Below are 25,313 nucleotides of genomic sequence, written 5' to 3'. Positions count from 1 at the left end.
TTGGGGTGGTCAGGGGGGTGGTCAGGGGGGTTTGGGGTGGTCAAGAGTTGTCAGAAGGATTTGGGTGGTCAGGAGGGCTTGGGGTGGTCAGGAAGGAGGTGGTCAGAGGAGTTTGGGGTGGTCAGGAGGGTTTGGGGTGGCTGGAAGGGTTTGCTTTTGGCTTGGCACAAGGGTTTGTGCTCAGTGAGGGGCTGGTTGAAGGGTTTGGGGATGGTCAGAAGGGTTTGTGCTCAGTGAGGGGCTGGTTGAAGGGTTTGGGGATGGTCAGAAGGGTTTGTGCTCAGTGAGGGGCTGGTTGAAGGGTTTTGAGATGGTTGGAAGAGTTTGGGATAATCAAAAACCCATCAGTGCCAGGAGGTCACACTGGAAGATTTATTGACCATCTATTATCCCTCCAAGTGCTGAACAGGACAAATTTAACCATGAAACAGCCACCAAAAATCCCTTAAGGCACGGAATTGCCTGTCCTTGCACCCTGGAGCTCAGGGATCCATGGATTTTGCCATCCCAAAAGGACATCCCAGGTGAGCCATGAGGGGAGGTGCCTTGGGTCAGGTTCTGCTGCTCCCTCAGGACCCAGCCAGGCACAGGGAGACTCCCAGGATGGTGAGCAGCATTCCTGCCACAGCTCCTGTGGGAATTAACAGGGATAAACTGGGAATCTGGCTCAAACAACAACCTCCAGCTGTTTTTCCTGGAGTTTTAAACTTTCCAATGTCCTGTTTTTTCCTGAGCAGGGCAGGTTGACATCTGGGGGCTTTTGGGCCGCTCCTTTTCCATGGTGGGCATTTTATTCAGTGTTTCTCTCCTGGCTAAATATCCCCTGAGAGAAAAGCTCAAGCCTATAAATTTTTTTAGCTTAAAACAGCCACTTCTGGCTTTAAGTTCACCAGCCCTGCCCAAAAATCTGTTTTAATTCCCTTTCAGGTCCTGCAGCCAAAGCTGCTGTGCCCTAGTTCAAGCCTTGTGGGGTGTTTGGTGTCTTCAGAGCCTCCACATTATAAATCAAATCAAAACAAAACCTCAATCAAATAAAAGGTGATTTCTTGAGGAAATGCTTGAAGTGGGACTCACTTGTCCCACCAATGTCCTCTCCCAGGATTTTCCCAGTCACCAACGTCACAATCAAAGCCAGGGAGTTGCAGAGTGGGACTGCCAGGGACAGGTCTGAAATGCAAGTTTCAAGTGGAGAAATTCAGTTTATTTGTAATTATTCCAAGGGAGCTGCTTGGTGTTTGGCCGAGTCACCGACCCATGGCACCAATCCTGCCAAAACCTCATAAAACCACCCCAAAAAAAAGCAGCAGGAACTGACCTGTGGAGGCCAAGGTGAGGTAGAAGAGGAGGGATCCAGCCTGGTTGAGCAGGAAGGGCAGCAGGTACTGCAGGAGAACACAGAGCTGTTCTGAGCTCCCCACCCTGGCACCCCAAATGGGGCATTGGGGGATCCCAGTGCCCATCCCTGAGCTCATCCCAGCCAAAGGAGGGGGGGAATGACAGGAAAAGGTCTCAGTTCTGCACGGGAGGAGCAGAGCACCGGGAATAAACAGCCCGAGGATGAGGGATTGTGGATATTGAAGCTGCAGGAAGGATCCCAGGGAATGGCAGGGGCTCACCTTGGGGCTGAGGCTGAGGAAGCGCAGCTCGGCCAGGAGCTGCCGCAGGCGGCCCCGGCCCCGCAGCCGCTCGGTGCCTGCCGCTGCCGACCTGAGGAACGGGCCGGTGCCACCCCAGAGCGTGGCCACCAGCCCCAGAGCCACCGCCTGCCCTGCGGGACACCGGGGTCAGCGCCACGGAGGCCGGGGTCAGCCCCGGGAACACCGGGATCAGCACTGGGAACACCGGGATCACTCCCCGGGAACATCTCAGAACACCGGGATCACCCCCCGGGAACACTGGCATCACCACCCAGAACACCGGCATCAGCCCCGGGGACACTGGCATCACCCCCGGAACACCGGGATCAGCCCCGGGGACACTGGCATCACCCCCGGAACACTGGGATCACCCCCCGGAACACCGGGATCACCCCCGGGGACACCGGGATCACCCCCGGAACACCGGGATCACCCCCGGAACACCGGGAAGTGTCCAGCGCCACCTGGATGGATCTTGGAGCAGCCCGGGGTGCTGCCGGTGTCCCTGCCCACGGGACTGGATCATCCCTAACTTCTTTCCCAAGCCAAACCACTCCATGCTCCCATCCCTCCCAGAAGAGCCCGACCCCTCCCCACAACCTCCCCCACACCCCCTCAGAGCCCCTCAGCCACGTTTCCCCCCCTTCCCAAACAAATCCTCCCCGCCGCCATCACTCTCCCCTCACCCACGGTCACCATGGCAACGCCGCCGCACTTCCTGGTTTACCCGGAAGTCCGTTCCGTTGCCGTGGAAACAGTGACGCATTTCCGCCGCGCCGCCGCCAACCCGGAAGTGCCGCCCTCACGCCTCAGCGTGGCCGCCATGGTGAGAGCGGGGTCGCCACAGGCGCGGCGGCCGCGATTTGTGGTCGCCACCGATGATTTAGCGGCTCCACACCCCCGCTCCGCGGCTCCTGGGCGTGGGGAGGCGGGTTTGCCACCCCAGGATCCCGCACCGGGGGTCCCGCTCGCCCCCCGGCCTTACCCCCCTTTTCCTGCCCTCACTCATTAATTATTTAATCATTAATTGCAGAAGCCGATCCTGCTGCAGGGCCATGAGCGCTCCATCACTCAGATCAAATACAACCGCGAGGGAGACCTGCTCTTCACCGTGGCCAAGGATCCCGTGAGTGTTCCCCAGCTCCGCTAATTAACGCGACCTAATTAACGCGCCGATCGTTAATTTTAATCATTTTTTCTCTCCGTAGATTGTCAATGTTTGGTATTCGGTGAATGGGGAGAGGTTGGGAACCTACAATGGGCACACGGGAGCTGTGTGGTGTGTGGATGCCGACTGTATCCTTTAATGCCAAAATCCGCATTAATTCCATATTTTAATGTCTGATTCCCGGTGATTCCTCCTCATTTTCCCCCCAAAAAAGAGCATTTAACTCTTCTGCTGCCTCTTCTTTCCCCATCTTTTGGCTGTTTTTCCTGCCTTGCCGATATTTGGGATAACATCCCAAGGAATATTTGGATTTGTTGTGCCCTGTGCTGGATATTTGGGAAGATTTTTCCACGGGCAGCAGGGACAGGAGCGTGGCAGAGTTGTTTAAATGCACAAAACTGAGCCTTTTATTTCAAATTTCATTGGAAAACCGTGGGATTTGCCAATGGGAATAGCTGGGCTCTGTGTTGCCTTTCCTGGGATAGATTTTGCCCTTTTAAATTAAAATTTAAATTATTAAATATTTTATTATATTTTAATATTAATTATATTATATTTTAATATTATATTATATTATATTTTAATATTATATTATATTATATTATATTATTATTTTATAATATTAATAATATTAAATGTTACATTACATTATATTATATATTAATTATTATAGTATTTATTATATTGTTAATATGTTATCTAAAATCTATTCATAAAATTTATAATTTATATCTTACGTGATTATATATAAATATACATAATTTAATTATATTTTTATTTATGTTTATATCTAAACATACAACTAAAATATAAATTATATCAAATACATTTATTGCCTATAACAGCATATAATATTTATATTAATTTTTTTTAATTTAAAAGGGGTTTTAAAAATACCTTTTTAATCTGGTGCAGAAACATTCTCTGAAATTCCCAGCCTGGGGAATTTGGGGCTGGGGAATTTGGGGCTGAGATTCCCAACCTGGGGAATTTGGGGCTGAGGTTCCCAGTCAGGGGAATTTGGGGCTGAGATTCCCAAACAGGGGAATTTGGGGCTGAGGTTCCCAGCCTGGGGAATTTGGGGCTGAGATTCCCAGCCAGGGGAATTTGGGGCTGGGGAATTTGGGGCTGAGATTCCCATCCTGGGGAATTTGGGGCTGAGATTCCCTAACTGATGGCCCAGGGGACACCAGGCACGTCCTCACCGGCTCTGCAGACAACAGCTGTCGGCTCTGGGACTGTGAGACAGGTGAGGCCATTCCCAAATTCCCCATGGGGACACGGCTGTGACGCCTCCTGAGCCTGGGGTACATCCCAGGCTGGGAGAATCCTGAGAGGAGAAGCTCCAGGGAGAGCTCAGAGCCCCCAGCAGGGCCTGAAGGGGCTCCAGGAGAGCTGGAGAGGGACTGGGAACAGGGGGTGGAGGACACAGGGAATGGCTTTGAACTGCAGGAATGAGTCGGTGTTGGGAAGGAATTCCTCCCTGGGTGGGGCTGGGAAGAAATTCCTGGAGAATCTGCAGCTGCCTCATCCCTGGAAGTGTCCCAGGCCAGGCTGGAGCCACCTGGGATAGTGGGAAGTGACCCTGCCCAGGGCTGGGTGAGCTTTAAGTCCCTTCCAACCCAAACCATTCCATGAGAAAAGCTGGAAGAGCCTCCAGTGATTCCTGAGTGGGTCACCAGCCCCTCCCACCGTCCCTGCCATCATCTCCCCTCCTTTCCCTCTTTTCCCACCCATCCCTGAGGCCTGTCCTGCTCCCAGGGAAGCAGCTGGCCCTGGTGAAGACCAGCTCAGCCGTGAGGACGTGTGGCTTCGACTTTGGAGGGAACATCATCATGTTCTCCACGGATAAGCAGATGGGATACCAGTGCTTCGTCAGCTTCTTCGACCTGCGGGACCCCAGCCAGATCGGTGAGGATCTCCTGGCACGCATTTCACAATCCCAGAACAGTCTGGGGGCAGCCTGAAATCCCACCCCTTTCCATGGGCAGGGATTCCTTCCCCTATCCCAAATTGCTGGAATGCTTCCAGGGATGGAACAGAGATGATTCCCTAAAAAAATCACTTTGTTAAGTGGCTGGAAGTGGTTGGGGGTGATCACATCAGCACAATTTCCCCCCTTGTTATCCCTTATTATGGAGCTCAGAAATCTGAGCTCCATAAATAAAAATTACAAAGGAATCCACCCTGGAAATGCTGGAAAAGCCCAAAGCCAAGCTGAGCACGGGACATCAAAGGATAAATGCTGGATCCAGTCCCTGTGGGATTGTCTGATTCCTCCTTCCCACAGAGAACAACGAGCCCTACATGAAGATTCCCTGCAGCGACTCCAAGATCACCAGCGCCGTGTGGGGCCCCCTCGGGGAGTTCATCATCGCTGGCCATGAGAACGGGGAGCTCAACCAGTTCAGTGCCAAGGTCAGGGCCTGGGGGAGGCTGGAGCAGCATTCCCAGTGGGATCAGGGCTGGAATGTGGGACGTGGGGCTCCAAACAGCAGCTTCAGCAAAGGGTAATTAAAATGTGAGGCTCCCCTGAGCGAGGCTGGGGGTGACACAGCACAGAGACATGGAACTGAATCCATCTCTAAATTCCCTTCCAACCCAAAGGGTTCCAGGATTCTATTCCATGCTCTCCCAGGTTGTTTTGAATGAGGAAATCACTTCCCAGCTCCCTGAAAACTCCTCTTCCTCTCTCCTGTTAAAATTCAAGGCTCCCCTGAGCGAGGCTGGGAGTGATCCAGAGCAGGGACGTGAAACTGAATCCATTCCTAAATTCCCTTCCAACCCAAGGCATTCCAGGATTCTATTCCATGCTCTCCCAGGTTGTTTTGAGTGCGGAAATCACTTCCCAGCTCCCTGGAATCTCCTCTTCCCTGTTAAAATATGAGGCTCCCCAAGCAAAGCTGGAAGTGACACCTCAGTGCAGGGATGTGGAGCTGAATCCATTCCTAAATTCCCTTCCAACCCAAGGCATTCCAGGATTCTATTCCATGCTCTCCCAGGTTGTTTTGAGTGAGGAAATCACTTCCCAGCTCCCTGAAATTGTCTTTTCCCCTCCAGTCAGGGGAGCAGCTGTCCAATATCAAGGAGCACACCAAGCAAATCAACGACATCCAGACCTCCCGGGACATGACCATGTTCATCACTGCTTCCAAGGATAACACAGCCAAGGTGAGCTTTTCCTGGAGATTTCCTGGCAGGATCTCTGCTCAGAGGGAGGGTTTTGCTCCTTGGGAATGTTCAGTGAGAAAGGCGAGGTGCTGAATGAACAGCCAGGCACTGAAAACGGAATAATTTGGGATTTCAGTAGAACATTTGCAGTTTGCCACCTCTGGAAGGCAAAAAATTTCACTTTTTGGGGCGATATTTTTTGGGATTTGAACTTGGAGAGGGAACATCCATCCAGGTAAGGCCCAGCAGCTGGAGCTGTGTGAATTAATAGATGAATTTCTCCTTTTTGTGTAGCTCTTTGACTGCACATCCCTGGAGCACCTGAAGACGTTCCGGACGGAGCGGCCGGTGAATTCTGCTGCCCTTTCCCCCATTTTTGACCACGTAAGGATGAGTTTCCTCAGGGTGTCACTAATCCTGGGATTCCTGCCTTGGGAGTGCTGCCAGTCCAGCCTAAAACCAGGACTCTGGAATGAGCCTGGGGAATTTTGCTAGGTCTGGCACCGGGAACAAAATTTTTGTGTCCTCTGGTCAAATGTGTCAGGGAGGTGGGAATTCCTCTGAGGACTCTGGGAATTCCTCTGAGGACTCTGGGAATTCCTCTGAGGATTGATGGATTTGTGGGATTAGTGGGAAGTGCTGGAGGTAGTCCCCACCCTTGGAGCTGTCCAGGGAACCTCTGGACCTGTCCCTCCCTGCTCTAAACTGGTTTTGAGGTGGGGATCAATGTTGGGTTTGATCTTGGCGGTCTTTTCCAACCTCGGTGATTCCAGGATTCCCAAAATCCCAGTGGGAAGCACTGAAGGCTTGTGATTTCCCTGGTTTCTCTTCCCTGCAGGTGGTGCTGGGTGGAGGGCAGGAAGCCATGGATGTGACCACGACCTCCACCAGGATTGGCAAATTCGAGGCCAGGTTGGTCCTTTCTCTTCTCAGGGCCAAATCCTCCCCAGAGCACTCCTGACATTCCCAAGGATTGCATTTCCCTTTCTTCCTTTCTTTTGGCAAGTTGGCAGTGCTGGAGAAGCCCTTTAGTTTTGTTTTTTTTTAGGATTTCCATGGTTTTGTCCCTTCTGGGCTTGTGACAATTGAAATCTTCCTCCTACCAGGTTCTTCCACTTGGCTTTTGAGGAGGAGTTTGGCAGAGTCAAGGGGCACTTTGGGCCCATCAACAGCGTCGCCTTCCACCCTGATGGGAAGAGGTGAGAGGCTCCCTGGGGATCCTGCAGTGTCCCCAGTCCACCCAATCCCGCTTTTTAATTGGGGTGTGACCAGACTGACGGGATTTCTCTGGTGGGAATGGAACCAGCACCTGAATTCTCCCATTTGGAGGGCTTCACTCACACCCTGCCCCACACTTTGGCCACATCAATGATCTTTTTTTTTCCCCTTTGTGATTCCTGTATCAGTTTCAGGAGGGGGTGGTGAGGCCAGACTTCCCATTCTTTGCTCCCAGCAGCATTCCTGACTTTCCCTGACTTTCCCTGACTTTCCCTGACTTTCCCTGACTTTCCCTTTCCTCCCTGCAGCTACAGCAGCGGGGGTGAGGATGGCTACGTCCGCATCCATTACTTCGATCCCCAGTACTTCGAGTTCGAGTTTGAAGCCTGAAGGAGAATTTCCCTCTCCTCTCCTCTTCTTTTCCCTTCTCCAACCCCTTTCCCAGTCCATGGGCTCCACCAGGACTGTTGGAAAGGCCTGGAGTTATTCTTGGCAGTGGTTTTGGGGGCTGTGGGAAGTTGGGGAGTGGGAACTTGAGCAGCTCCGAAGGGCAGGAATGGCTTTTACTGGAAGAAGAGCGAAGGGAACTGGGTTGGCTGCCTGCCTGCTGGGCATATTTATAAATCAGGGGAAGGGAAAAAACCAGGAAATAAATAGAACTCTTTTCTAAACACAAGGAAAAGCACCTCTGTGGTGGTTTTTTTTAGTTATTTTTTTTTTTTCCCTATCTGGACCAAAGTTAACCCAAGGACTTTGTTTTCCCAGCTCTGCTGTCAGTGCTTTGTTCCACACCCATGGAGCAGCGCTGCTCCTTCCAGGACCTCTGCCCATCCATGAACTCCTTCCCAGAGAGGCTCCACAGCCTCAGGCCCAGCCCTGAAGTGTGAAAAGGCTGGAAGTGCAGCAGCCAGGAATTGTTTTCCAGCTGCCACGCACACGCCCGGCCCCGCTGCTTTGTTTATCTGCTGACCCCGAGCCAGCTTTCATCATGGAACAGTTATTTCCTGCCCTAGGAGCTCCTGCTGCAGATCCTCACCCACCCACCCTCTTGTCTCTCCACAGGGTGTTTTTTTTCTTTCCTCTTTCCTTCCTCAAAACTGGGCCCAAGGGCAGAATTCCCAGGCTGGCTCCCGGCTCGGAGCCGCTGGCACGACACTGAGGCTGCAGCCTTTGCAGTTTTGTGGGAGGGTGTTGGTTTGGTGTGTCCTGTTGGGGTTTTTTGTGTCATCTCCTGGGATTTTTGTGTGATCTCCTGCCCTTTGGCTCCAGAGCCATCTGCAGGCACTGCTGAGTTCCCAGTGGGAAGGAGCAGCTTCCCGATGGAAGAGTGGGACACAGGCAAGGGCTCGGAGAGAGATTTACTGCAAAGAGCTTGGGCTGGGCGGCTAAAGGCTGGGAAAGGGGGTCTGTGCCCTCTGCCAGAGCTGTCCATGGGGTCTGTGTCCAGCACAGCCCTTCCCATGGGAAGATCCAGCTTATCCCAAATCCCATGGGGACCCAGCTGGCCACGCTTCACCTCCCGTTCCGTGTCCCTGCAGTGGGGTCAGGGAAGCTCTGGCTCAGCCTTTTCCCTGTGCTCTCCTTGGTGGAGGAGTTGTTTCCCTCCACCAACCTCCGGATCTCCGCCCAGGCCTCATCCAGGTGCTGGGAAGGACGGATCCAACGAAGGAATAAACCTGGGAGAGGAAGGGGCTGGGTGTTATTTCAGCCCTGTCAGAGGGGGAAAGGCAGAGCAGCTTGCCCTGAGCCAGCCCAGCTGGGAGCTGAGGGTGGATTTTGGGGGGATCCTGCTCACCCTGCCAGAGCTGGATGCTCTGGGGCTCCACAGAGGGCCAGATCACCAGGGGGTTGTGTGAGTAGAGAGGGTTCAGGTACTTCTGCCTCTCCTCGGGCTGGTTCAGCCAGGCCCAGAGCGAGTGTGTGCTTTCCTTCACCTTACACAGGCTCCTGGGGGGGACAGGCAGGACACATTTCAGTCCCCAGCAGGGTTTGGTGTCACCTGAGCCGTGACCAGGAGGGGTTTGACCCTGGCAGTGCCCCACACCGACCTCTCCTTCTCGTTGTTGCACAGGAAGGTGCCGTAGGAGGAGGCGTAGGCGTTGTCGAAGAGCGTGAGGAGCAGCTGCTCCCCAAATTCCAGGGAGAAGGGGAACTGGCGGCTCAGCTGCCACACGCAGTCGAGGAAGAGGAGGAAAAGCGGAGCCTCCTGCTTCCCTCGGCCGTGGGAGGAGGCAGAGCGGGCGCAGCGCAGCTGGAAGGGGTGCCCGGCCTGCGGGACCCCCACGGGGATACGGGGTGAGGGCACCCAGCCAGGCTGGGATCCCCACCCTCCTCAAAAGCGGCTCTCACCTGGATCCATTCCCGCTCCAGCAGCCCCTGGAACCCCTCCAGGCTGCGGCAGGACGGGTCCAGGATGAGCTGGGCCAGCGCCGTCACCAGCAGCGTCGTGTCTGTCCCCTCCGCTCCGTGCACCAGCACCTTGCAGCCCTCCCTGCCGCGGCGATTCCAGGGCTCAGTCCGTGCTTTGGGCCACACTGGGGGCTCGGGAAAGGGGAAAGGTGGGCGAGGTGCAGCCCCCCTTACCTGTCCAGGCACTGAGCAGCCAGGCAGGCCGTGCTCAGGGCGGCCTTGACGTGGCCGAGCCAGCGGCTGCTCTCCAGCCGGCCCAGCCAGCGGTCCATGCCCTGCCCAGCGCACGCCTCCACCAGCCTGATGAAGCTCTCCTGCAGCGGGCGGCCTCTGCGAGACGGGACGGAGGTGTGGGGGGCTCGCTGGGGCTGTCCCCACCTCACACCTTCAGCACCCAGCCCTCACCTGTCCAGGGCTCGGTGGAGCCTCCTCCACTGCGGGTACGAGGATTTGGGCTCGGTGCCGCCGCCGCTCATCCGGGCCTGCTTGGCCGCCTGTGCCGAGCGCGTGTCGATGATGAAACCTCGCTCGCCCTCATCCAGGATTGTCCCCAAGAGCTTCTCATCCTCGCGGCACCGCCGGCGGTTGGGCCCCGTCAGGGGCTGGCTGCTGCGGAGCAGGGCCTGGAGGAGACGGTGGGAGCAGCTGGGAATGTCCAGCCTGGAGAGGGAAGGCTCCAGGGTGACCTTAGAGAGCCTCACGGAGCCTGAAGGGGCTCCAGGAGAGCTGTAGAGAGACTTGGGATGAGAGAGATGGAAGGACAGGACACAGGGAATGGCTTCCCACTGCCAGAGGACAGGGATGGATGGGATATTGGGAAGGAATTGTTCCCTGGGAGGGTGGGGAGGGGCTGGAATGGAATTCCCAGAGAAGCTGTGGCTGCCCCTGGATCCCTGGCAGTGCCCAAGAGCAGATTGGACAGGGCTTGGAACAACCCGGGACAGTGGAAGTGTCAGGAGTGGAATGGGATGATCTCCAAGATCCCTTCCAAGCCAGTTCTGAGATTCTGGAATCCCTCCTAGGGCCCAGGGGCAGCGGCACGGGGGGCTCCCAGCCCCCTTCCCCCGCGGTTGCGAGGGCCGGGCCGGACTCACGGTGCCGTTTTTGGGGTGGAAGTAGCTGAGCACGGGGAAGCGCCCGCCCTGCCGGAACGCCGCTGCCTTGGCCACGATATCATCGCCCACGGCCGCCGGCACCATCACGGCGGGAGGGTACGAGGGGCAGGCGCTGAAGTCCCGGTTCACGGTGCTCAGCCGCCACTGGCTCGTCTGGGGGACAGGCGACATCAGCGGCCAGCCCGGCACGGCGCGGGGAAGGCAGTGGGTCCCTCCCGGCCGGGCTCACCTGAGAGGCGACCTGCTGGAAGTATCGCTCGGGGGGACACTGGTGCCAGCCCTGCTGGAGCCGCAGGCCCGGGGGGCGATAGAAGAACGGGTACATCATCATCACCGAGTCCACCGAGGAGAGCGCCTGCGGCGGGGACACGGCCGGAGCTGCTCAGGGACACCGCAGCGGAGCGCTGGCGATGTCCCCGAGTGCCAGCCCCGAGTGCCATCCCCGTGTGCCAGCCCCGAGTGCCATCCCCGCGTCCCAGCCCCGAGTCCCAGCCCCGTGTGCCATCCCCGAGTGCCATCCCCGTGTCCCAGCCCCGTGTGCCAGCCCCGAGTCCCATCCCCGTGTCCCCAGCCCCGTGTCCCATCCCCGAGTGCCATCCCCGTGTCCCAGCCCCGTGTGCCATCCCCGTGTCCCAGCCTCGTGTCCCAGCCCCGAGTGCCATCCCCGAGTGCCATCCCCAAGTGCCAGCCCCGAGTGCCATCCCCGTGTCCCAGCCCCGTGTGCCATCCCCGAGTGCCATCCCCGTGTCCCCATCCCCGTGTCCCCATCCCCGTGTCCCCAGCCCCGTGTCCCCATCCCCGTGTCCCAGCGCCGTGTTCCTGCCCCGCCGGAGCTCCGTGTTTACCCAGCTGATGCCAGGCCCGGAGCAAACACCGCAGCGCTTTGCCACCCTTTGCTCGCCGGCCGGGGCTCACCTCGATGGAGCTGGCGATGTTCAGACACTCCTCCATGCCCGGGATCTCCAGCTGCAGCACCTGCAGGTCCTTGCAGCGCAGCGTGATGGTGCCGGAGGAGCCGGAGACCCTGCGGGAGGGGGGTGAGGGCTGGGGGACACACGGGGACACACGGGGACACAGCACCGAGCTGCCCTCTCCCCCCGCGGCTGTGCCGGACTCGAGGCTCTCGTGTGCCACCGCAGCCGGGATGGGCCAAGGCGGGCGGGTGGCAGAGGCAAGAGAGCCAAAAAAATCCAAACCTGGTGTCCCGCAGGGAGCCGCCGGTCCGGGGGGGCTGGTACCAGCCTAAATTGTGCACTCTGAGGAGGAGAGGAGGGCAATGCCCGCTGCTGCCGAGCGCGGGCCGGGAGGAAGAGGAAGGCCGGGGCTGGGCGGGGCAGCGCGGGGTGCCCACCGGGACAGGGAGCGGGGGATCCCTCCGGCTCGGCCAGGGGTGACACGGCTGGCGGGGACAACCCTTGGGGACAGCCCCACCTTTTCTCCACGGCGTCCACGTTGCGGATGAGCAGCCAGAGCTCCAGGTCGCCGCGGGGGCTGGAGGAGAGCAGCAGGTGGTGGCTGGTGATGCACAGGGTGCCCCTGACCGCCGGCAGCCCCGGTCGCGACAGCAGCACGTTCTCCACTGTCGCCGTCTTGATCAGCTCCGAGAACTCCATGGGCGCTGCCTCTGCCCGGCGCGGGGGAGGGAGGAGAGGGAGAAAGGGGAAATCCTGCAGCTCTCGGCCCGCCTGGAAACCCCTTCCCTGCGCGTCACGCGGCGCCCTGCGGGCTGTCCCCCCCTCCCCGTGTTGACATTGTCACCTCCAGCACGCGGGAGCGCGACATTCCCTCCACCAGCCGGGAAACTGAGGCACGGGGGGCTGAGCTGGCTGGAGGGGATTTTTTTTGGGGGAATGGGATTGCAGGGAGCGGCTCCCGGTCCTTCCCTGCCGCCGTGGGGCTGTACCCCGCTACCTGCCCCGACACGAGCCGGCTGCTCTGCTGTCCCCAAAGCCACACCAGGGGCTGGAGGAGGAGGAGGAGGGTGGCGGTGCTCCTGCCCCCGCCACCTCTCTGCTTACCTGCTCGGGCTGGGTGCCAGGTGGGGACCGCGGGGGACAAGCGGGGTGCAAGCAGGCGACCTCCGAGAGCCGGCGGGGACCTGCTGGCCATAAGGAGGGGACTTTTGGGGTGCCAGCAGGGAACCTTGGGGCACTGGGAGTCCGGGGGTGCAAGGAGGGGACCCCGGGGTGGCAGCGGAGGAGTCGGGGGTGCGAGGGCGGGGATCGGGGGGTGCGGGAGGGGGAGTTCGGGGACCTCGGGGTGGAAGCGGGGAGGCGGCGGCGATGTCCCCGCACAGCCCGGCCCGGCCGGCGGATGTCGGGTTTAAGGTGGCCCGGTCCGGGGGGACGCGGCCATGCCCGGGCTGGGGCTGGGGGTGGGAGGGTCACTGAGTGCGGCGCGACAGCGAGGGGACACGGGGGGACCGTGGGAAGGGACACGAGAGGGGACAGCGGGAGCCGGGAGCAACGCAGGGGGAGCACGCGGAGAATTTGGGGGCTACTCTGGGAGAGCTGGGGGGGACAGGAATGGGCACCCACGGGGCAGGTGAGAGCCGGGGGACGCGGGTGAGACCCCTGAGCCTCCTCCGCTGCCTCCGGGTCCCTTCGGGCAAGGAGGAGGTGGCCCAGGACAGATCCAGACGCGGTTCCACCTTAAGGTCCCGTCCGGGTGCGGGACCCCGGCTGCCCCCGGTGGGCATCCCCCGTTTCTTTTTCCTTCCTTGAGCTTTTTCGGACCCCCCCAAGGGGCCGGGGAGCTGCTGAGCCCGGGGATAAATCATTCCCGCTCCTCCGTGCCCAGTGAAGGCTCCGTCCGGGAACGAGGAGTTTCCTCGCGGGCGGAGACAATGATGTTAAAAAAGAAAAGGAAAAAAACCCAAACAAAACAAAAAAACAAAACAAAAAAAAACACCCAAACACAACGAGCCAAAAAAATTCCTTTGCACTCGTCTGGATAAGGAAATTCCTGCCCATCGGACTTGTCCTCGAGGGGTGGATAAATAGCCGGGAGCCGGCTGCAGCTGGGGCAGGGAGTGGGTGGGTGGTCGTGCTCAGGGTGGGGGCTTCATTTCCCCGGGGGGAGGTGTTGAGGGAGCCGAGATCTTCGGGGCGTTTTGGGGGGGCTCTGTTTTGTCCCACCATGGCCTTCAGGCAGCTGAAATTCAAGGAATTGGGCGAGGAGGAGCCCACCTGGGAGGAGGAGAACCTGGACAGCGTGAAGGCGCTGACGGCCAAGCTGAAGCTGCAGACCCGCAGACCCTCGTACCTGGAGTGGGAAGCTCGGGTGAGGGGGCAGCGCTGGGGGGCTCGGACCCCCGGGGGCAGCCGGGGGACAGAGCAGAGCCCCGGGCAGCCCAAGGAGCAGCAGGACGGTGGCGTTTGTGGCTTTGCCACCATGGAGGCGGCTGTGGAGTGGCTCAGGACGGAGCTGGTGAGTAGGACGGGAACCAGGACCGGGATGGGGTCACCGTGCCCGAGCTGACCGGACACGGCAAGGTCAGGACGCTCCTCTGTCCTCCTTGCTGGTTGTGCACGGGTTTTTCCAAGATTTTTCTTGGCTCCGCGGTGCCCCAGCCCTGCCCCTGACCCCGCACAGCAGCGGCGGGGGTCGTGGCCTTGTCACCCCCTCCTGCCGCTCCGGGGGTGGCACAGACGGCACAAGCCGAGCTGTCCCCGCGCTGTGCCCGTGCCCTGGCAGCCGATCCCGCTCCATCGCCGTTCCCTCCTGCCCCCAGAGGGAGATGCAGGCTCTGGACCAGCGGCTGGCGCAGCAGCTGATGCGGCTGCGGGCGCGGCTGCACCGGCTGAAGGTGGAGCAGGCCTGCCACCAGCACAAGGAGATGCTGGACGACGCCACCTTCGGCCTCGAGGGCTGCGAGGAAGACTCGGATCTGCTCTGCACCATCCCCCCCAAGGCCGCCTTCCTGCTCTCCACCCCGCTCAAGCACATCGGCGTCACCCGCATGAACATCAACTCCCGGCGCTTCTCCCTCTGCTGAGCCGCCCCCGGAGCCTGCGGGGGAGCCTCCAGGGGGTTTTGGGGCTCAGAGATCCCTCCCCAAATCTCTCAGCACTCGGGGCGATGCCACGGCTGCCACGGAAGTGTCACCACCGCCAGGGGACACCGGGTGTTTGGGGCGGGGGGGTCAAGCCCGGTGGGGAATGTGGGGAGCAGCTCTTTGAGGAGGAATAAAAGGAGGTGAGGGTGAGAGCTGATGGTTTTTCCTTCCAGAATAAACTGTTCCAGATGTGTCTCCTGGCCTTTTTTTGGGAGGGTGACAGCTCCAGGTGCCACTCGGGGATGTGACTTTGACAGAAGCCTGTGCACAAGCAGTATCAGGGAAGCTGTGGGGTGAGCCAGGGATCATTTTGGGGCTGTTTCTCCCTCCCAGGACGCGAGGAGAGCCCGAATGTGCCCCTCAAGCTGCCAAAACCCCCCCTCCCGACACCTCTGGGCTTCCTGCCTGTGCCTGTGGCTTCTCACTCGATCAAAAAAGCCAGCACAATGCTGCTGGGGCTGCTCCGAGCTCTCCAAAGCAGCGCTGCCAGGGGCACGACGTGTCCCTTGTGTCCCCTCAGCTGCAGCCCTTGTCCCCGCGGCGGTGGCACGGCGGTGCCAGCCGTGCTGGAGCTGCAGGATGTGTCCCACAGGGGAGCTTGGGGCACAGGGAGGAGGCTGAGGGTGCACGGAGGGTGCCCGGGGTGCCAGCGGGGATTTGGGGGTGCGAGAGGCAGAGCTCGGCACGGAGCAGGGCACCGCCAGCGCAGGGGACCCAGGGGGGCTGGCAGCAGGTGACAACGCCCTGCCCATCTGAGGGTCTCAGCATCCCCTCGCCGTGGGGGGACCCGGGGATGGCAGGAAGCCATCAGGGTTTGTCACTCGCTCTTGCGGTCGGCAGCGAGCTGAGAACGGGCTCCTCTTGAGTTTGCTCATGAGGCAGGAAACCGGGGCAAGGCGGGGAGAGCAGCAGCGGGCGGCGGCACAGCCGGGCTCGGGGGGCTCCTCTGTGCACCCCAAAAGGTCCCAGCCGGGCTCGGGGGGCTCCTCTGTGCACCCCACAGGGATCGGGGGGCTCTTCTGTGCACCCCAAAAGGTCCCACCCGAACTCGGGGGGCTCCTCTGTGCACCCCACAGGGATCGGGGGGCTCCTCTCCGCACCCCAAAAGGTCCCACCCGGGCTCGGGGGGTTCCTCTCCGCACCCCACGGCTCCCGGGGGATGGCGAGGACGTGACCCCAGCGGGACATGGGACTCTGAGAGCAGCCGGTGCTCACCTCGCTGCCAACAGGTGAGAGCCGGGGGAAGGGGTCTGCGCGTCCAGCTGGGATTTTGGGGAGGAGCTGGGGGGGCTGGGGGCTGAGCTGAGCTCTCCCAGTGCCCCTCGCAGGGGTGGAAATGCGGGTTCGGGCTCGTTCTTGGCGGCTTGAGAGCCTGGGTGAGGATGGGGGAGAGCCAGGCTGGGCCCTTCATCCCTCTGGGGCCTCCCAGGTGGGGGAAAGGCGCTGTCCCAATGTCCCCTGCCCGCCTGGGGGTCCTGCCAGGGGTGCCAGCTCTCCCCAGCCCCCATTTCCAGCACAACGCAGCGGTTTTGGCCCCAGGGCTGTGGCAGCAGCTCGGTGCTGGTCCCTCAGGGTTGCTGCCCAGTTTGGGGGGTTCAGGCGCTCAGAAATTCACATTTTTGGTGCTGGCTCAGCGCAAACACCTCCCTGCTGCAGTGGCAGCCTTGGGGACACGGTCCCTGCTGCCCCTGCCAGGCTGTGGCCGTGCAGAGGGCTCACAGCTGGCTCACAGCTGGCTCACAGCTGGCTCACAGCTGGCTCAAGGACACACAGGTGACCCTGGCAGAGCACCAGGCGCGGGGTCAGCCCAGATTTCATTTCAGATTTGATTTTCCTCACGCCTGCCCACACTGGTGACAAACCAACAGGACCTGGCCAGGGCCACGTGGGCGGAAGGGACAGCACAGGACAGGGGGGTCCAAACCCAGAGGGGGAAAAAAAAACCCCAACAGGGAGAGGGGGACACACCTGGCGAGGACAGCCGTGCACACCTGAACACGCTCACACTGCACACCCCTCCCTGCCAGGCCCCTTTGCACAAAGAACTTCGGTTGCACAGATGCAGCCACCAAAAAATAAAACAAACCGACTTCAAACGCCCCCTTTTTTTTTTTCTCCCTCCTGCGTGGCCCTGGCGCAGGTGGAACGGCTGCTGCTCGGTGGAAATTACACTGTGGCTTGGGGCTGTGAGAAAAAAAAGAATAGCAGCACCTCCCTCTCACCCCGGGAGGAAAAAACATCTCCCGGCACCTCTCACCTCTGCTGGAGGTGTTTGAGGAGCTCCTCCGTGGGGTCAGGGATGGATTTGGGATTTCTCAGCTGTCCCTTTGCTCTGGCCAATGAATGTGGACACATAAAAGCTTGGCTTGAGCTGGGTCCTGCTCAGAAAGGCCCTGAAAATGTTGACGAATTTTGGATTTTTTTACTCTCCTGCCTACCAGCTGAAAGGTCTTGATGGTGCTGGTAGTTACAAGGAAAGAGTCAGCAAAAGAAAATCTGTGTTTGAATGCTGTCACCCTTCCTGCAGTGTGGCCAAACCCCTTTCTGGGTGCCAAAAGGTGTCCCCAAATGGGTGTCACCAGGAGCTGAAGGCACCAGGGTGAGTTTTGAGTCCCCAGAGCAGTGTTGCAGGGCATGGGGACCTCACTCCTGAGCGTCCTCCTGGCCAAAATCACCCATCACCTGCTCCTCTGGCCACTGTGGGGACAGTCCTGGTGTCCCTGCCACCTCTGGAGCTGAGGGAGGTGGATCCTGGTCTAGAGAATCAAACCTGGAAGAGCAGGCTGGGGGGCTTGGACTGGCACTGGGAGCTGGCAGCACCCTGGAGACCCCAAACCCTCCCTGAAGACCCCAAACCCTCCCTGGGGACCCCAAACCCTCCTTGGAGACCCCAAACCCTCTCTGGGGACCCCAAACCCTCCCTGAAGACCCCAAACCCTCCCTGGGGACCCCAAACCCTCCTTGGAGACCCCAAACCCTCCCTGGGGACCCCAAACCCTCCTTGGAGACCCCAAACCCTCTCTGGGGACCCCAAACTCTCCCTGGAGACCCCAAACCCTCCCTGGAGACCCTAAACCTTCCCTGGGGACCCCAAACCCTCTCTGGGGACCCCAAACCCTACTTGGAGACCCCAAACCCCCCTTGGAGACCCCAAACTTTCCTTGGAGACCCCAAACCCTCCCTGGGGACCCCAAACCCTCCCTGGGGACCCCAAACCCCCCTGGGGACCCCAAACTTTCCTTGGAGACCCCAAACCCTCCCTGGGGACCCCAAACTCTCCTTGGAGACCCCAAACCCCCCTTGGAGACCCCAAACTTTCCTTGGAGACCCCAAACCCTCCCTGGAAACCCCAAACCCTCCCTAAAGATGCCCTGCAAGGCTCAAACGAAGCCCCCGCTGCTGTGTCCCCTCGGCACGGTGGGAAAAACTGGATTTTGGAGCATGCTGGTGAAAACTCAGGCTCCCAGACAGGAAAACAAGGAAAACCCAACACCAGCATCCCAGGAAAGCATCTTTCAGCCCAGCCAGAGCCGGAGCTTGGCCTGGCTGCCACGTCAGAGCTGGCACAGCGAGGTTTGGCTGTGGGGGTGACACACCTGGGCTGCCTCGCGGTGACAAAACCCCCCCGAGCCCTGAGGAAACCACACCTGGGCCCCTAAAGAGCCGCTGGAGCTGAGCCTGGGGAGGGGGGGCTGGAGATGAATTCCGGCCCCGTGGGCACGTGGGATTCTGCGGAAGAGCTTTTTCCGCGGCCCACGCGCCGCTCCCGGGTTTGTGCCACGCTCAGCGTTCTCAGGAAAGACAGAGGTGACAGAGCTCTGCCCTCCGTGGTGACAGGGACACAGGTGTGACCCTGGCTGGGTTTTGGGGGCCCTGGGTGTTGCAGGGATGGGGGTTTAGGAACATCCCTGATGCAGCAGAACGGGGGCTGAATGTGGGGAGAGGATGGGAATTCGTAGGGAGAGGAATTTGGAAGTCCCCACATCCAGCTGTGAGCCCAGAAGCTGCTTTTAGGATCAGGGAGTGCTTGTCCAGCCAAAAGCTCGTTAAAGCCGAGCTGAGGGAGTTTATTAATTGCTGATGGGGTATTAATGATGAGGTTGTTATCTGCAGGGAGAGCAGAGGGATCAGCCCCAGAGCTGCACGGTGGGAGGAGCTGGCACCGTGCACAGTGCCAGGGACACAGGAGCCTCAGGCTGGGGATGAATTGCCTTCAGTGGTTTTAATTAATGAAGGCAGGATAAACGAGGAGAAAATGAAAGCTGGTGACAGAGTCAGGGAATGTCCCCAGTTCAGCTGAGGAGCTGGGATGGGCCAGGTGGTGTGGGAAGGTGGATGATGGATGATGGTTGATGGATGGATGGATGATGGATGGATGATGGATGATGGATGATGGATGATGGATGGATGATGGATGATGGATGATGGATGGATGATGGATGGATGGATGGATGGATGGATGATGGATGGATGGATGGATGGATGGATGGATGGATGGATGATGGATGGATGGATGATGGATGGATGGATGGATGATGGATGGATGGATGATGGATGATGGATGGATGATGGATGGATGGATGGATGATGGATGGATGATGGATGGATGGATGGATGGATGGATGGATGGATGGATGATGGATGGATGATGGATGGATGGATGGATGGATGGATGATGGATGATGGATGGATGGATGGATGGATGGATGGATGATGGATGATGGATGGATGATGGATGGATGGATGGATGGATGATGGATGGATGGATGGATGATGGATGGATGGATGATGGATGGATGGATGGATGGATGATGGATGATGGATGGATGATGGATGGATGGATGATGGATGGATGGATGGATGATGGATGGATGATGGATGGATGATGGATGGATGGATGGATGGATGGATGGATGGATGGATGGATGATGGATGATGGATGGATGGATGGATGGATGGATGGATGGATGGATGGATGATGGATGATGGATGGATGATGGATGGATGGATGGATGGATGATGGATGGATGGATGGATGATGGATGGATGATGGATGGATGATGGATGGATGGATGGATGGATGATGGATGGATGATGGATGGATGATGGATGGATGGATGATGGATGGATGGATGATGGATGGATGATGGATGGATGATGGATGGATGGATGGATGATGGATGGATGGATGGATGGAGATGCGCTGGAGCAAGAGGAGAGGCAGGGATGGGGGTGCCAAGGCTCCCCGTGTCCCCTTTGTCCCCCACAGCCACCATGGGCTGCTGCTGCAGCTCGGACTATGACGAGGACTGGATCGAGAACATCGACATTTGCGAGCACTGCAATTACCCCATTGAGCCTGACAGCAAGCGCCAGGTGAGGAGGAGGTGACAGACCCCAACCCCGGTGGCCAAACAGCCCCAGAGGTGGCCAAATCCCACAGGCTCATGGGGTCCTGTCCCCTGGCAGAGGCTGACCCGCAACGGCTCTGAGGTTCGAGACCCTTTGGTGTCCTACGAGCCCTCGTCACCTCCGTGCTCCCCCATGCAAGGTGAGGCCCAGCTGTGGCGTGGGGTGGCTGTGACACCCCCAAACCGGTCACTGCCACCTTGTCCCTCTGCCTGTCCCCCCAGATAAGCTGGTGGTGGCCCTGTACGACTACGAGCCCAAGCACGACGGGGACCTGGGGCTGCGGAAGGGGGAGAGGCTCCGTGTCCTGGAACAGTGAGCGAATTCCAGTGGTGTCCCTGCAGCCCCGGGGGTCTGGGCAGGGTCTGGGGGGGTCTCACTGCGCTGTGTCCTTGTAGGAACGGGGAGTGGTGGAAGGCGCAGTCGCTCACCACGGGCCAGGAGGGGCTGATCCCCCACAACTTCGTGGCCTTCGTGAACAGCCTGGAGCCTGAGCCGTGAGTAGGGAGCAGCCGTGTCCCGGTGGGATCCCAGATCCGGAAAGGAGCCTGGAGCATCCCACAAAACCCCAAAGGCCGGGTCCCCCCCAGGCCTGACCCCGCCCCGTGCCCCCAGGTGGTTCTTCAAGAACATGAGCCGCAAGGACGCCGAGCGGCAGCTCCTGGCCTCGGGAAACACCCACGGCTCCTTCCTCATCCGGGAGAGCGAGACTTCCAAAGGTGCCGCCCGCAGCTCCCTCGGGCTCTGGGGGTGCAGGAGGGGCCAGGGTCCCACGGGTGTCCCTGTCCCCAGGCTCGTACTCGCTGTCCGTGCGGGACCTGGACGAGAGCCAGGGAGAGACGGTGAAGCACTACAAGATCCGGAACCTGGACAGCGGCGGCTTCTACATCTCCCCCCGCGCGCCCTTCGGCAGCCTCAGGGAGCTGGTGCAGCACTACACACGTGCGGGAATGGGATGGGTTGGGATGGGATGGGATGGGATGGGATGGGATGGGATCCACGGGATGGGATCCACGGGATGGGATCCACGGGATGGGATCCACAGGATGGGATCCACAGGATGGGATGGGATCCACAGGATGGGATCCACAGGATGGGATGGGATCCACAGGATGGGATCCACAGGATGGGATGGGATCCATGGGATGGGACAGGATGGAATGGGGCAGGGTGTCACAGGACAAGATGAAACGGGAATGGGGCAGAATCGGATGGGGTGAGGCTAGATGGGATGGGATAAGAATGTGGCAGGCTGGAATGGGAGTGGGATGGGACATGATTGAATGGGATGGGATAAGGACAGGATGGGATGGGGCAGGACAATATGGGACAAGATGAAACAGAAATGGGAGAGAATTGGATGGGGTGGAACAGGACGGGATGGGAATGGAACAGGAAAGAATGGAACAGGATGGGATGGGATGGGATCCATGGGATGGGATGGGATGGGAACTGGGATGGGATGGGATGGGATGGGATGGGAACTGGGATGGGATGGGATCCATGGGACGGGATGGGATGGGATGGGATGGGATCCATGGGATCCATGGGATCCATGCGATGGGATGGGATGGGATGGGATGGGATGGGACGGGACGGGACGGGACGGGACGGGACGGGATGGGATGGGATGGGATGGGATGGGACGGGACGGGATGCTCCCAGTGTCCCAGCCAAGCCACGGCTCGTGCTGGGTGCCCCACGCTGGCCCAGCTCTGCCTCCCCCGGCCCAGGCAGCTCTGACGGGCTCTGCTGCCGCCTGGGCAAGCCCTGCCGGACGCAGAAGCCGCAGAAGCCGTGGTGGCAGGACGAGTGGGAGGTGCCGCGGGAGTCACTGAAGCTGGTGGAGAAGCTGGGAGCGGGGCAGTTCGGAGAGGTCTGGATGGGTGAGTCAGGGCGAAGCCGGGGCTCCAGAGCGAGCAGCAGGATCCTCCAGCCGCCCTCCTTGGCACCGCTGCTGTCACCTGCCCGGTGTCTGGATCCTGTTTTTCCCTGTTTTTCCCCCAAGGTTTCTACAACGGGCACACGAAGGTGGCAGTGAAGAGCCTGAAGGCTGGCAGCATGTCCCCCAGTGCCTTCCTGGCCGAGGCCAACCTGATGAAGAAGCTGCAGCACCCGCGGCTGGTGCGACTCTACGCTGTGGTCACCAAGGAGCCCATCTACATCATCACCGAGTTCATGGAGAAGGGTGAGGCCACCCAGCACGGCTCCAGGGGCTGGCACATCCCTGTGGATGGGCCCACAGAGCTCTGGAATTTTAAGGCTGGAAAAGATCTTTAGGATAGAGTCCAAGCTGTGGAAAATCCCCACCTAAAGTGGTCCAGAGCGCTGTGCCGGTCATTCCTTAACCCCCTCCAAGGATGTGACTCCCCAAAACCAGTAAAAATGAGATTGGCAATGAGGAAATCTGTTAAATTTAGAGATTCCTTTGCCTCCAGCCTTTGTTCTCTCCCATCTCCAGCTTGGGGAAAAAGGACTTTCTGTGTTCTCCTGCCCACATTCCCTGAGTTTTTTTTGGGGGGGGGGGACAGTGCCCTTGTGACCCCCCACGGCCCCCAGGAGCTGAGAATTGCTGCTTTCATCACAGGCAGCCTCGTGGATTTCCTCAAGACCTCGGAAGGAGTCAAGCTCAGCATCAACAAACTGCTGGACATGGCAGCGCAGGTGAGGGGGGAGCAGGAAAATGGGGATGGAACTGGGAGGACTGGAGCTGTTAATTAACCACTGCCATTCGTTAATAATTGCAGATTGCTGAAGGCATGGCCTTCATCGAGGCCAAGAATTACATCCACAGGGACCTGAGGGCCGCCAACATCCTCGTCTCGGACACTTTGTGCTGTAAAATTGCCGATTTTGGGCTGGCCCGGCTCATCGAGGATAACGAGTACACGGCTCGGGAGGGTGAGTCCAGCCCAGCCCGGGGGTGACAGAGCTTGGGGACACCGGGGAAGAGACCCCCAGCCAGCCTGTGTCTCTGGGGAGCTGCAGGAGAGGGGAGCAGGGCGTGCAAGGATGTTTTTCCCCTTTTCCATCTCCCCGCAGCTGCAGGGGGATGTGGGGCTCCAGCTTTGGGGTCAGGGGGCTCAGCCACCAAACCCAGCTCGTCCCCAAGCAGCGACAGAGCCTGCCTGGGCTTTGTCACATCGGATTAAACCCAGCGGGCTGATTCCAGCTCATGGAATAAAGCTCAGGGCTTTATCCCCTCCCCTCGCGCCGCTTTCCAGGGGCGAAATTCCCCATTAAGTGGACAGCACCCGAAGCCATCAACTACGGGACGTTCACCATCAAGTCGGACGTGTGGTCCTTCGGGATCCTGCTCACCGAGATCGTCACCTACGGCCGGATCCCGTATCCAGGTCAGGATTTTCGGGCAGCTGCGGAGCTGGCACGCCCACGAGTGTGTGTGCATGCAGTGCTGCACGCACACTGCTGCCAGCCTGGCTCCCTGCCCTCCATCCCTGCCCCGCGTGGCTGCACCGGGCACGGTCCCCAAAACACCTGGGGAGGGGTTGAAGGAGGTGGGAGGGGATGGGAGATCCCCCCGCGTGGGTTTGGGAAGGTGGGGTGGTACCTGGGAGCCAAACTGGGTCCTGGGGGTTGTTCTTGGCAAGGGTGGACAAACCCTGAGGTGGTCCCTGTGACCCAAACTGGGTCCTGGGGGTTGTCCTTGGCAAGGGTGGCCAAACCCTGGGGTGGTCCCTGTGACCCAAACTGGGTCCTTGGAATTGTCCTAGCAGAGATCAAGCCTAGGGTGGTCCCTGCCAGGTGGGGGTGGCACAAATTGGGTGCCACAGGGGTTATCCTGGTAAGAGTGACCAACCCCAGGGTGGTCTCTGTAACACTGGGGTGACCCCAGCTGAGTCCTGGGCATTGTCCTGGCAGGAATCACCAACTCTAGGCTGGTCCCTAAAACCTGGGGGTGACCCAAATTGGGTCCTGGGCATTGTCCTGGCAGGAATGACCAACTCCAGGGTGGCACAAGTGGCATGGGAGTGACCCAAATTGGGTCCTGGCAGGGGTGACCAACCCCAGGCTGGTCCCTAAAACCTGGGGGTGACCCAAATTGGGTCCTGGGCATTGTCCTGGCAGGAATGACCAACCCTGGGGTGGTTCCCATGACCCAGATTGGGTCCTGGGCATTGTCCTGGCAGGAATGACCAACCCTGGGGTGGTTCCCATGACCCAGATTGGGTCCTGGGCATTGTCCTGGCAGGAATGACCAACCCTGGGGTGGTTCCCATGACCCAAACTGAGTCCAGGGCACTGTCCCAGCAGGGGTGACCAGCCCCAGGGTGACACCCACACCTGTGGGGTGACCCAAACTGAGCCCCAAACGTGTTGCCCTCCAGGGATGACCAACCCCGAGGTGATCCAGAACCTGGAGCGCGGGTACCGGATGCCGCAGCCGGACAACTGCCCCGCGGAGCTGTACGAGCTGATGAGGCAGTGCTGGAAGGAGAGCCCCGAGGAGCGTCCCACCTTCGAGTTCATGAAGAGTGTGCTGGAGGATTTCTTCACTGCCACCGAGGGCCAGTACCAGCAGCAGCCCTGAGGGCCTCACAGCCCTGCTTTGGGGTGCTGGAGGTGCCCCACGTCCCCACAGACCCCATGGACATCACCCTGGCTTGGGGGTGAACTCTGCCTGGGAAGATTTGAAGCGCTCCAGGCTTGGGAGCAGCAGATTTCACCCCTTCAGGAGGGGATGGACGGCCAAAGCAGACCCCCAGAAGTTGGGGGATGGCACAGGGGGCTCTGCTGGTGCCCGGAGGGTGCCCACCCTGCCGTCCCTGCGTTTTCCAGGGGGCAGATCCAGGCTCCAGCCCCTCAGGAGCTGCTCTGGGGTCGCCTCACCCGGCTCTGGCCGTGCCCCCTTCACCCCCGGTGATGGCAGGAGCCCCCCAGCAGCGCTGGCCACTGCACCCCTCGGCTGTGGGACGCTCCTTCTCCCCCCTCGGCGTTTGCAGGACCTGTCCCACACCAATTTTGGGGAAATAAAGGCCTTTTCAGCGGCGGGGACCTCGCAGGGCCAGGCTGCCATGGGATGGGGTACGCGGGGTGATGTCCACGGCAGATGGACCCCACTGGGCGCTACCCACGGGAGATGGACCCCACTCGCACCGAGCCATCCC

The 25,313-nt window shown here is 59.4% G+C and overlaps 5 protein-coding genes across 11 annotated transcripts; 3 read left to right on the top strand and 2 right to left on the bottom strand.

Annotated features, from left to right (window-relative positions):
* Nucleotides 1–358: 358 nt before the first annotated feature.
* Nucleotides 359–2,381, bottom strand: TMEM234 (transmembrane protein 234). 2 transcript variants are annotated; one of them, XM_086863507.1, is made up of 5 exons: nucleotides 2,324–2,381; nucleotides 1,617–1,768; nucleotides 1,316–1,382; nucleotides 1,075–1,167; nucleotides 359–631 (listed from the first exon to the last, which is right to left on the bottom strand). In XM_086863507.1, exons 1-5 carry the CDS (start codon nucleotides 2,334–2,336, stop codon nucleotides 570–572), a joined length of 387 nt encoding a protein of 128 aa, XP_086719633.1. In that variant the 5' UTR covers nucleotides 2,337–2,381; the 3' UTR covers nucleotides 359–569. The 2 variants fall into 2 exon arrangements, with proteins under 2 accessions (XP_086719633.1, XP_023796714.2); XM_023940946.2 differs by having other exon boundaries at nucleotides 1,617–1,763; nucleotides 2,334–2,366.
* On the top strand, nucleotides 2,335–7,870 carry EIF3I (eukaryotic translation initiation factor 3 subunit I). The gene is made up of 11 exons (XM_023941244.2): nucleotides 2,335–2,463; nucleotides 2,671–2,763; nucleotides 2,846–2,933; nucleotides 3,989–4,054; nucleotides 4,567–4,716; nucleotides 5,096–5,223; nucleotides 5,866–5,976; nucleotides 6,271–6,360; nucleotides 6,815–6,888; nucleotides 7,083–7,175; nucleotides 7,503–7,870. The coding sequence occupies exons 1-11, from the start codon at nucleotides 2,335–2,337 to the stop codon at nucleotides 7,582–7,584; spliced, it is 1,104 nt and encodes a 367-aa protein (XP_023797012.1). The 3' UTR covers nucleotides 7,585–7,870.
* A 667-nt stretch (nucleotides 7,871–8,537) lies between these two features.
* LOC111938975 (myotubularin-related protein 9-like) lies at nucleotides 8,538–13,546 on the bottom strand. Of its 6 annotated transcripts, none has more exons than XM_086863502.1 (13): nucleotides 13,256–13,546; nucleotides 12,737–12,816; nucleotides 12,150–12,342; nucleotides 11,915–11,974; nucleotides 11,634–11,742; nucleotides 10,948–11,073; nucleotides 10,698–10,871; nucleotides 10,009–10,226; nucleotides 9,778–9,933; nucleotides 9,544–9,685; nucleotides 9,243–9,463; nucleotides 8,990–9,141; nucleotides 8,538–8,870 (listed from the first exon to the last, which is right to left on the bottom strand). In XM_086863502.1, the coding sequence occupies exons 1-13, from the start codon at nucleotides 13,495–13,497 to the stop codon at nucleotides 8,707–8,709; spliced, it is 2,037 nt and encodes a 678-aa protein (XP_086719628.1). In that variant the 5' UTR covers nucleotides 13,498–13,546; the 3' UTR covers nucleotides 8,538–8,706. The 6 variants fall into 6 exon arrangements, with proteins under 6 accessions (XP_086719628.1, XP_086719629.1, XP_086719630.1 ...); XM_086863503.1 differs by lacking the exon at nucleotides 13,256–13,546 and adding an exon at nucleotides 12,972–13,006; XM_086863504.1 differs by lacking the exons at nucleotides 11,915–11,974; nucleotides 13,256–13,546 and adding an exon at nucleotides 12,972–13,016.
* FAM167B (family with sequence similarity 167 member B) lies at nucleotides 13,479–14,967 on the top strand. The gene is made up of 2 exons (XM_023940948.2): nucleotides 13,479–14,147; nucleotides 14,452–14,967. Exons 1-2 carry the CDS (start codon nucleotides 13,857–13,859, stop codon nucleotides 14,713–14,715), a joined length of 555 nt encoding a protein of 184 aa, XP_023796716.2. The 5' UTR covers nucleotides 13,479–13,856; the 3' UTR covers nucleotides 14,716–14,967.
* Nucleotides 14,968–15,851: 884 nt separating this feature from the next.
* Nucleotides 15,852–25,200, top strand: LCK (LCK proto-oncogene, Src family tyrosine kinase). The gene is made up of 13 exons (XM_086863450.1): nucleotides 15,852–16,004; nucleotides 20,045–20,151; nucleotides 20,245–20,326; nucleotides 20,409–20,499; nucleotides 20,583–20,681; nucleotides 20,800–20,903; nucleotides 20,977–21,126; nucleotides 21,918–22,070; nucleotides 22,193–22,372; nucleotides 22,772–22,848; nucleotides 22,932–23,085; nucleotides 23,409–23,540; nucleotides 24,534–25,200. The coding sequence occupies exons 2-13, from the start codon at nucleotides 20,050–20,052 to the stop codon at nucleotides 24,734–24,736; spliced, it is 1,527 nt and encodes a 508-aa protein (XP_086719576.1). The 5' UTR covers nucleotides 15,852–16,004; nucleotides 20,045–20,049; the 3' UTR covers nucleotides 24,737–25,200.
* Nucleotides 25,201–25,313: the final 113 nt, after the last annotated feature.

The sequence above is a fragment of the Cyanistes caeruleus genome, chromosome 26 (assembly GCF_971803275.1).
Source record: "Cyanistes caeruleus chromosome 26, bCyaCae1.hap1.1, whole genome shotgun sequence".
Lineage (NCBI taxonomy): Eukaryota > Metazoa > Chordata > Aves > Passeriformes > Paridae > Cyanistes > Cyanistes caeruleus.
The sequence above is the reverse complement of the archived record's forward strand: the minus strand, read 5'-3'. Positions and strand labels throughout refer to the sequence as shown.

Coding starts and splice junctions, on each gene's coding strand:
- LOC111938975 (XM_086863500.1), bottom strand. CDS start 12,331: ATGGAGTTCTCGGAGCTGATCAAGACGGCGACAGTGGAGAACGTGCTG. Junction 9,934..10,008: donor CTCCACCGAGCCCTGGACAG/GTGAGGGCTGGG, acceptor CCCGTCTCGCAG/AGGCCGCCCGCTGCAGGAGA. Junction 9,142..9,242: donor TGCAACAACGAGAAGGAGAG/GTCGGTGTGGGG, acceptor TGTCCCCCCCAG/GAGCCTGTGTAAGGTGAAGG.
- EIF3I (XM_023941244.2), top strand. CDS start 2,335: ATGGCAACGCCGCCGCACTTCCTGGTTTACCCGGAAGTCCGTTCCGTT. Junction 2,934..3,988: donor GTGGTGTGTGGATGCCGACT/GTATCCTTTAAT, acceptor CTGATGGCCCAG/GGGACACCAGGCACGTCCTC. Junction 7,176..7,502: donor TTCCACCCTGATGGGAAGAG/GTGAGAGGCTCC, acceptor TCCTCCCTGCAG/CTACAGCAGCGGGGGTGAGG.
- FAM167B (XM_023940948.2), top strand. CDS start 13,857: ATGGCCTTCAGGCAGCTGAAATTCAAGGAATTGGGCGAGGAGGAGCCC. Junction 14,148..14,451: donor AGTGGCTCAGGACGGAGCTG/GTGAGTAGGACG, acceptor TCCTGCCCCCAG/AGGGAGATGCAGGCTCTGGA.
- TMEM234 (XM_086863507.1), bottom strand. Junction 1,383..1,616: donor TCCTCAGCCTCAGCCCCAAG/GTGAGCCCCTGC, acceptor GTTCTCCTGCAG/TACCTGCTGCCCTTCCTGCT. Junction 1,168..1,315: donor CCTCACCTTGGCCTCCACAG/GTCAGTTCCTGC, acceptor CTTGCATTTCAG/ACCTGTCCCTGGCAGTCCCA.
- LCK (XM_086863450.1), top strand. CDS start 20,050: ATGGGCTGCTGCTGCAGCTCGGACTATGACGAGGACTGGATCGAGAAC. Junction 20,500..20,582: donor AGGCTCCGTGTCCTGGAACA/GTGAGCGAATTC, acceptor GTGTCCTTGTAG/GAACGGGGAGTGGTGGAAGG. Junction 20,904..20,976: donor GGAGAGCGAGACTTCCAAAG/GTGCCGCCCGCA, acceptor CCCTGTCCCCAG/GCTCGTACTCGCTGTCCGTG.